This window comes from Scheffersomyces spartinae (assembly GCF_019049425.1).
Source record: "Scheffersomyces spartinae strain ARV_011 chromosome Unknown scaffold_40, whole genome shotgun sequence".
In the NCBI taxonomy this organism is placed as follows: Eukaryota; Fungi; Ascomycota; class Pichiomycetes; order Serinales; family Debaryomycetaceae; genus Lizanozyma; species Lizanozyma spartinae.
In genome coordinates this window covers 1-9,333 of record NW_025065087.1, presented here as the reverse complement: position 1 = coordinate 9,333, position 9,333 = coordinate 1, and the positions used below count along the sequence as shown (strand labels likewise).

The following is a 9,333-nucleotide window of genomic DNA, read 5'->3' as shown; positions in this document are numbered from 1 at the left end:
CTGCCACTGGCTCTGAAGGTACTGAGACCGTGATCATTGAAGTTCCAACTCCAGTTACATCAACCACATCTACCTGGTCAGAAACGTATACTTCTACCACCACTGCCACTGGCTCTGATGGTACTGAAACTGTGATCATCGAAGTCCCAACTCCAGTGACATCAACCACATCAACATGGACTGGATCGTTTACTACAACCACCACTGCCACTGGCTCTGATGGCACTGAAACTGTGATCATCGTAGTCCCAACTCCAGCAACTACTACTACAACAAGTTGGACTGAGTCTTACACTTCTACCACCACCGCAACTGGATCTGATGGTACCGAAACTGTTATTATTGAAGTTCCAAGCTTGTTAGTTTCTTCAAGTGAGACCACAAGCTCAGGAATCTTGATTTCTAGCTCTGCTACTGTTTCATCTGATTCTTCACTTGAATCTTTGTCTACTGATACCCCAATTATTAGCTCCTCGCTGCAATTAAGTCTGCAAATGTACTGGAATACAAGTTCAACAGAATCTCTGACGGAACTGTTCTCAACCAAGGCTCTGACAGATATACCTTCAACTGAGTTACCTTCAACTGAGTCCTTGACTGAGGTGCATACCAGTGGAACTCTGACTAAGTCATCATTGTCCGATACTTTGACTGACAGACTTTCTAGTGAGACTCTGACTAAAGCATCTCCATCAGAATCTCTGAAAGAGACAGCTCCACGCGAGACACTGACTGAGACTGCTTCAGGTGAGACTCTGACAAAGACTGCTTCCGATGAGACTCTGACTAAAGCATCTCCATCAGAATCTTTGACTAAGACTCGTTCCGATGAGACTCTGACTAAGACTGCTTCCGATGAGACGCTGACTAAGACTCCTTACGATGAAACTCTGACCAAGACTCCTTTTACCAAGACTCAAACTGCCTTACCTCCAACATTGAGCACAAGTTACACTAAAGACACTTCGAGCAAGCCTTCAAGTAATCAAATGGTTACAATTGTAACCACCACCAGTGAGACAATGTACACTATTGTTCCTGGAACATCAGTTGTTGTGACATCTACTGAGGTATTAACTAGTATGAATGATGGTACTACATCATACATGACTACCGTTTACACATCAACCAAGCCACTCGTTGAAACATCAGTTACTACATACGAAGTCACTACAGAGGTTGAGCAACCACCATCTACAAGCCAACCTACTCCTGAGATCAACAACACTATTCCAACGGAAGGAGCACCTGATTACACACCTTCAAGTGTTCTTACCGTGATGATATCCACAACTGGACCTAAGGGAAGTGGTTCCACTACTACCTCAGGTCAAATGGTACCTGTTTCTAGCCAAACTAGCGTACCATCCGATGCCATAGTTACAACTTACGAGGGTAAAGCCTCTCAACAGCATATTATGGGATTGAGCGCCATTCTTGTTATTCTCCCACTTCTTTTGGTTTAATGAAAAAAAGGGTGCATGGACATCCATTAAATTATTTTGCACAGCATAGAACAGAATTTATCTATATAACGTTTATATATGGATAATAGGAATTATTTAGTTATACATTACCGTAAGCATGAGTGTAGGTATGCTTTAGGTCCGGTACGAACGACGAGTTATGTGCAGTACGTTATAGAGACAATAAAACCTTACTATTGTGACAAGATCTTGGATTGCTCGGAAGTTCTAGCGATGGTGCTTCCGATTTGTAGTCCTGCATATTGACGAGATTTCTTCTTTCTCATGGCAACAGCAAAAAGGATCACCCGTACCACACAACAACTGTACAGACACATATCGACACATCGTACGGATACACGCTCAGTCTTGGGATGCTACAGTCAGACCATGTTGCATGTAGTGGCTCAGTGGCCGTCACCTTATTATGCTTTAAAGGTCACAGCTACAGAATGTGGAGAAGCATATCCGTACAGTACCATAACGTTGAAAGTGTACGTCACAAAAAACAATCAGTCCTTCAACTTTTGAACCCTTTCATATTCCTCTGAGGCAAGAGAAAATACGAAGTGAAAATAAATAACTCAAAGCGGTACCATTGTGTTAATGAATGTTCTTTACTATGCTGGTGCTCGGCGAAGCTTAAAATGGAGGATATTTTTTTCACATTGATTATAAAATTTAAGTTGTAACTTAAAATCTATGTGGAAGTGGTTAAGGTTATGCCGGCACGGGTGGACTCGATATACGGTAGTGAGTCGATGCTCGCGTCGATGTGCACTTATGAGTCTATACATTGAAGTTTTGAACGGATACGCTGCTGAACGGATACGCTGCTGAACGGATACGCTGCTGAACGGACACGCTGCTGAACGGATACGCTGTTGACAGGATACGCTGTGTATCACACGTATGCAGATGGGGTTTAAAGGGTTCAACTCCCCGATGAACTCCTGCATTCAATGCAGTTGCATCTTTGAAGACTATTGTTCGACTATCAATGTTAATTTATAACACAGAAGGCTTAACGATCCACATAATGGCTACGAACGTTACCAGAGCCATTGTTAGACAGACTTCTCATAGCTTCGCTTATGTTTTCATATATCGATACGAGAATCCTAGGGTATGAAATGGCAAGGTTTAGGGACTTTTCCCATCCTATCGATATACACCAGTTCAAGTTAAGTTCAAGTTGTTATTACTGTTGATAATTCAAGCCGGGTTCTAGTTGTTTCCTACTGTACTACTACATATTAAACAAGCTGGGCTTCGTTAATCATGGTGTTAACAACGTACACGGGTACAACCACCCTGTACTCGACAACCACGTATTTTAATATTTTAATACTTGGTCAGCAAACAGATACCTATACGTTTGTTCCTAGAGCTACTTCCACTTGGCCTACAACTACGGGTACATTCACTAATTCAGGGACTCTCACAAGAACAAAGCAAGGTATACTTGATCTTGGAGGAAATTCCAATATAGTTACAGTGATCCCCTATGTCCCATATTCCCAAACAACAAAGAACACAATAACCTATACTGGTAAAGCATTCACCACTACAATTACGGGGGCTGATGGTACCATTACTTATCAAGCGTATGTTCCTTACTCCACGTTAACCACCACCGTCACCGGAAATGATAGAGGTACAACAACAACTGTTACGGGTGCTGATGGTACCATTACTGTCTCTGCTAATGTACCATACTCAACAGTATCTACAACTTTGTACAGCGGAGTCACGACTGGGAAAACTGCCACTATCACAGGTAATGACGGTACTGTTACTGTAACTGCTCAGGTCCCCATAACTACCACAACCGTTACAACTACCGGAAGTGTGTCTAGCAGAGTAACTGCAACCACTTCAGGACTGACGGGTGTTGTTACTGTACTTGTAGGTGTACCTTATTCAACACTCTACCTTACTTTATACTATGGGCTTATTGGGTTTTCGGTTACTGTGCTGCAAACAGGTGATTCAGGTACGGTTACAGCATTTGCATTGGAACCCATTTTTGGAGGTGCACTTAATACGATTACAACAGATGTTACAGTTACCACAACTACGGTTTATGATTTCTTCCTTGATATTTTTGGTTGGATTGCTCAAACTTATGTTGCTGTTCCATATTCTACCATCACTGCAGCCACAGTTACAACAGCTGTCCCAGCTACCACTCAAACAGCTATTGATACTGGTGTTGATGGTACTGTGACAGTTTGGGTTGAAATTCCTTATAGTACAACAAAGACAACCGTAACACGTGATCAACCAGCAGCCACTGATTATGCCACAGGTGTAGATGGTACTGTAACTGTGGTAGTTGTCGTTCCAGAATATACTTACTCCACATCTTATATTTCAGGACTGGAGACAATTACAGTAACGACAGTTGATGGGAATGGTAACCCTACCACTTATGTTGAAATCCCCACGCCAACTCCATCTTCAACCTCGACATGGAGTTCTACTTATACCACAACGACAGTTACAACAGTTGAGGGAACTAAAACAGTTGTTGCTGTGATACCTACTCCATTTTCGACCTCATATGTTTCTGAAGTTGGAACATATACTGTTTCGGGTCTTGATGCAAATGGCTTTCTTACTACTTGGGTTGAAGTTCCTACCCCAATACCATCTTCGACATCAACATGGCCAGAATCTTATTCAACCACGTCGCAATTGACTATCGATGGAACAGAGACATTTATTGCGTATATTCCAACACCCACTTATTCAACATCGTACTATCCAGGACAATTGTCAACCACTTTTACAGTTGATCAAAATGGAAGTACATCAACTTATATCCTTGCACCAACTCCAACGCCATCTAGCACCTCAGAATGGTCTGAAACTTACTCAACTACTGTTGTTACTACTATAAATGGTGAGCAAACAGTTATAGCATTTATACCAGAAACTTCTGAGTCTTCTTCATCTGAATCCAGCTCGGTCTCTGAGTCTAGCACCATTTCAGATTCCAGCTCTGCTTTAGCATCAGAAACATCGTCTGCTTTTGAGTCCAGTTCCATTTCGGAATCAATTTCTGCATCGGAGTTATCATCTACTTTTGAATCACGTTCTTCTTCTGAATCAAGCTCTACTGCTCTATTGGAATCATCGTCTACTTCTGTGTTCAGCTCAACTACTGCATCAGAATCATCCTCTGCTTCTGAATCTGTTTCTGAATCCAACTCCGTTTCTGAATCAAATTATGCTTCTGAATCAAGCTCAACATCTGAATCTGCATTTGCATCGGAACCATCATCTACTTCGGCTGCTGAATCGGCTTCTGAATCGGCTTCTGAATTGAGTTCCGCTTCTGCTTCTGGATCTGCTTCTACATCAGAATCCTCCTCCGCTTCTGCATCAGAGTCATTCTCAGCTTCTGAATTGAGTACTGCTTCTGCTTCTGCTTCTACATCAGAGTCATCTTCCGCTTCTGCATCAGAGTCATCTTCCGCTTCTGCATCAGAGTCATCCTCCGCTTTTGAATCTAGTTCTGATTCTGGTTCTGGATCTGCTTCTACATCAGAGTCATCTTCCGCTTCTGCATCAGAGTCATCCTCCGCTTTTGAATCTAGTTCTGCTTCAGCTGCTGGATCTGCTGCTACATCAGAATCCTCCTCCACTTCTGCATCAGAGTCATCCTCCGCTTTTGAATCTAGTTCTGATTCTGCTTCTGGATCTGCTGCTACATCAGAATCCCCCTCCGCTTCTGCATCAGAGTCATCCTCCGCTTCTGAATTGAGTTCCGCTTCTGGTTCTGGATCTGCTTCTACATCAGAGTCATCTTCCGCTTCTGCATCAGAGTCATCCTCCGCTTTTGAATCTAGTTCTGATTCTGCTTCTGGATCTGCTTCTACATCAGAGTCATCTTCCGCTTCTGCATCAGAGTCATCCTCCGCTTTTGAATCTAGTTCTGCTTCTGCTGCTGGAACTGCTGCTACATCAGAATCCCCCTCCGCTTCTGCATCAGAGTCATCCTCCGCTTTTGAATCGAGTTCTGCTTCTGCTGCTGGATCTGCTTCTACATCAGAATCCTCGTCCGCTTCTGCATCAGAGTCATCCTCCGCTTTTGAATTGAGTTCCGCTTCTGCTTCTGGATCTGCTTCTACATCAGGATCCTCCTCTGCTTCTGCATCAGAGTCATCCTCCACTTCTGCATCAGAGTCATCCTCCGCTTTTGAATCGAGTTCTGCTTCTGCTTCTGGATCTGCTTCTACATCAGAATCCTCGTCCGCTTCTGCATCAGAGTCATTCTCAGCTTCTGAATTGAGTTCAGCTTCTGGTTCTGGATCTGCTTCTACATCAGAGTCATCTTCCGCTTCTGCATCAGAGTCATCCTCCGCTTTTGAATCTAGTTCTGCTTCAGCTGCTGGATCTGCTGCTACATCAGAATCCTCCTCCACTTCTGCATCAGAGTCATCCTCCGCTTTTGAATCTAGTTCTGCTTCTGCTGCTGGAACTGCTGCTACATCAGAATCCCCCTCCGCTTCTGCATCAGAGTCATCCTCCGCTTTTGAATCGAGTTCTGCTTCTGCTGCTGGATCTGCTTCTACATCAGAATCCTCGTCCGCTTCTGCATCAGAGTCATTCTCAGCTTCTGAATTGAGTTCAGCTTCTGGTTCTGGATCTGCTTCTACATCAGAGTCATCTTCCGCTTCTGCATCAGAGTCATCCTCCGCTTTTGAATCTAGTTCTGCTTCTGAATCGAGTTCTGCTTCTGAATTGAGTTCTGCTTCTGGTTCTGCAGCAGAATCATTCTCCACTTCTCTATCAGAGTCATCCTCCGCTTCTGAATTGAGTTCCGCTTCTAATTCTGGATCTGCTTCTACATCAGAGTCATCTTCCGCTTCTGCATCAGAGTCATCCTCCGCTTTAGGATCGAGTTCTGCTTCTGAATCGAGTTCTGCTTCTGAATCGAGTTCTGCTTCTGGTTCTGCAGCAGAATCATTCTCCACTTCTCTATCAGAGTCATCCTCCGCTTCTGAATCGAGTTCAGCTTCCGCTGCTGCATCAGAATCACCCTCCGCTTCTGAATCAAGTTCTGCTTCCGGATCTGTATCTGTATCAGAATCAAGTTCTCTTTCTGAATTGAGTACTGCTTCTGCTTCTGCTACTTTATCTGAATCATCCTCTACTTCTGCATCAGAGTCATCCTCAGCTTCTGAATCGAGTTCCGCTTCTGCTTCTGGATCTGCTTCTACATCAGAATCCTCGTCCGCTTCTGAATCGAGTACAGCTTCCGCTGCTGCAACAGAATCACCCTCCGCTTTTGAATATAGTTCTGATTCTGCTTCTGGATCTGCTTCTACATCAGGATCCTCCTCTGCTTCTGCATCAGAGTCATCCTCCACTTCTGCATCAGAGTCATCCTCCGCTTTTGAATCGAGTTCTGCTTCTGCTTCTGGATCTGCTTCTACATCAGAATCCTCGTCCGCTTCTGCATCAGAGTCATTCTCAGCTTCTGAATCTAGTTCTGATTCTGCTTCTGGATCTGCTTCTACATCAGAGTCATCTTCCGCTTCTGCATCAGAGTTATCCTCCGCTTTTGAATCTAGTTCTGCTTCAGCTGCTGGATCTGCTTCTACATCAGAATCCTCCTCCACTTCTGCATCAGAGTCATCCTCAGCTTTTGAATCTAGTTCTGATTCTGCTTCTGGATCTGCTTCTACATCAGAATCCTCGTCCGCTTCTGCATCAGAGTCATCCTCCGCTTTTGAATCGAGTTCTGCTTCTGAATCGAGTTCTGCTTCTGAATCGAGTTCTGCTTCTGAATTGAGTTCTGCTTCTGGTTCTGCAGCAGAATCATTCTCCACTTCTCTATCAGAGTCATCCTCAGCTTCTGAATCGAGTTCTGTTTCTGCTGCTGCATCAGAATCACCCTCCACTTATACATCAGACTTATCCTTCGCTTCTGAATCAAGTTCTGCTTCTGCTTCTGCTTCTAGTTCAGCTTCTGCTTCTAGTTCAGCTTCTGCACCAGAATCCTCCTCCGCTTCTGAATCAAGTTCAGTTTCTGCATCAGAGTCATCTTCAGCTTCTACATCAGAGTCATCCTTAGCTTTTGAATCGAGTTCTGCTTCAGAATCGAGTTCCGCTTCTGGATCTGAATCTGCTTCTACATCAGAATACTCTTCCGCTTTTGAATCGAGTCCAGTTTCTGCATCAGAGTCATCCTCCGCTTTTGAATCGAGTTCAGCTTCTGCTGCTGCATCAGAATTCTCTTCAGCTTCTGATTCGAGTTTCGCATCAGAGTCATCCTCCGCTTCTGAATCGAGTCCGATTTCTGCATCAGAGTCATCCTCAACTTTTGAATCGAGTTCAGCTTCTGCTGCTGCATCAGAATTCTCCTCAGTTTCTGAATCTAGTTCCGCTTCTGCATCAGAGTCACCCTTCGCTTTTGAATCGAGTTCTGCTTCTTCTACTGCGTCAGAATCACCCTCCACTTCAGCATCAGAGTCATCTTCAGCTTCAGCATCTGAATCATCCTCAACTTTTGAATCGAATTCAGCTTCTGCTGCTGCATCAGAATTCTTTTCAGCTTCTGAATATAGTTCCGCTTCTGCATCAGAGTCATCCTCTGCTTCTGAATCGAGTTCAGCTACTGCTTACGATTCTAGTTCAGCTTCTGCACCAGAATCATCCTCCGCTTCTGAATTGAGTTCAGCTTTTGCATCTAAGTTATCCTCAGCGTCTGAATCAAGTTCTGCTTCGGAATTGAGTTCTGCTTCTACATCAGTGTCATTCTCCGCTTCTGAATCGAGTTTGCCTTCTGGACCATCTTTTGCTTCTGAATCTGCTCCAAAGTCGTCGTTTGCTTTGGAATCCAGTTCTACTTTAGAATCCAACTTATCTTCTGAAATTAGTTCATTGTTAGAGTCATCATCTGCTACTGAATCGGCATTGGCTTCACAGTCTAGTTTAGATTCAACGTCTAACTCTGTCTCAGAGTCTCATACCGGTTCTACTTCGGAATCAACCTCAAATTCCAACTCTGCTTTTGACACTGCGTCTGCTTCTGAATCTAGATTATCTTCATCTTCTAAATCTAGCTCAGCATCCGAATCGACATCAACATCTGAGTACAAACCAGCTTCTCAATCCAGTTCAGCATCATCTTTTGAACTCAGCTCAGCTTCTGACTCAAAATCATCTGAAACATTTTCTACATCATATGGCCCTGATTCGATTTCGACTACTGTGACTACTACTGATGCTAATGGTTACTCAACAATCTACGTCGTTGTGCCAACACCAATTCCAAGTGTGACTCAATCATGGACTGGATCATTCACTACTACTGTTGCCACCACCGTTGATGGTACACTCACATTTATTGCAGAAGTTCCCGACGCTGAATCATCATCTGCATCATTATCTAGATCAGCCTCTGAATCTAACTCGTCCTCAAAATCTAGCTTTAGTTCAATCTCAGTATCCGAATCATCTTCAATCGCCGAAACCAACGCTGAAACAGCATCAGCATCCGAATCAAATTCAATTGAATCCTCCTCTCAATCATACTCCACATCTTATGGATCAAATTTGATAACCATCACTGTTATCACCACTGATTTTAACGGTAACCCTACTACATATGTTGTCGCACCTACTCCAACCCCATCTGTGACTGACGGCTGGACTGGATCATACAGTACTACTGTTGTTACCACTATTGACGGAACTCAAACGGTGATTGCTTATACTCCAGGCACATACCTGACATCATATGGTACTGGTAGTGAAACCACCACTGTTACCACCACTGATGCCAACGGTAACCCAACCACATATGTTGTCGCACCTACTCCAACTCCAAGTGTCACTGACGGTTGGACTG

At 43.8% G+C, this 9,333-nt stretch overlaps 5 protein-coding genes across 5 annotated transcripts; 2 read left to right on the top strand and 3 right to left on the bottom strand.

Annotated features, from left to right (window-relative positions):
* Positions 1-1,022: 1,022 nt before the first annotated feature.
* On the top strand, positions 1,023-1,466 carry KQ657_003923 (uncharacterized protein; the record flags this gene model as incomplete). The annotated part of the gene is made up of 2 exons (XM_043194617.1): positions 1,023-1,070; positions 1,134-1,466. 2 exons carry the CDS (start codon positions 1,023-1,025, stop codon positions 1,464-1,466), a joined length of 381 nt encoding a protein of 126 aa, XP_043046821.1.
* Positions 1,467-2,747: 1,281 nt separating this feature from the next.
* On the top strand, positions 2,748-4,339 carry KQ657_003922 (uncharacterized protein; the record flags this gene model as incomplete). The annotated part of the gene is made up of 2 exons (XM_043194616.1): positions 2,748-4,262; positions 4,322-4,339. The coding sequence occupies 2 exons, from the start codon at positions 2,748-2,750 to the stop codon at positions 4,337-4,339; spliced, it is 1,533 nt and encodes a 510-aa protein (XP_043046820.1).
* A 3-nt stretch (positions 4,340-4,342) lies between these two features.
* On the bottom strand, positions 4,343-4,641 carry KQ657_003921 (uncharacterized protein; the record flags this gene model as incomplete). The annotated part of the gene is made up of 2 exons (XM_043194615.1): positions 4,343-4,595; positions 4,637-4,641. 2 exons carry the CDS (start codon positions 4,639-4,641, stop codon positions 4,343-4,345), a joined length of 258 nt encoding a protein of 85 aa, XP_043046819.1.
* A 58-nt stretch (positions 4,642-4,699) lies between these two features.
* On the bottom strand, positions 4,700-7,947 carry KQ657_003920 (uncharacterized protein; the record flags this gene model as incomplete). Its single annotated transcript, XM_043194614.1, has 3 exons — positions 4,700-7,375; positions 7,626-7,632; positions 7,940-7,947. The coding sequence occupies 3 exons, from the start codon at positions 7,945-7,947 to the stop codon at positions 4,700-4,702; spliced, it is 2,691 nt and encodes an 896-aa protein (XP_043046818.1).
* A 154-nt stretch (positions 7,948-8,101) lies between these two features.
* KQ657_003919 (uncharacterized protein) lies at positions 8,102-9,219 on the bottom strand (the record flags this gene model as incomplete). Its single annotated transcript, XM_043194613.1, has 2 exons — positions 8,102-8,409; positions 9,213-9,219. The coding sequence occupies 2 exons, from the start codon at positions 9,217-9,219 to the stop codon at positions 8,102-8,104; spliced, it is 315 nt and encodes a 104-aa protein (XP_043046817.1).
* Positions 9,220-9,333: the final 114 nt, after the last annotated feature.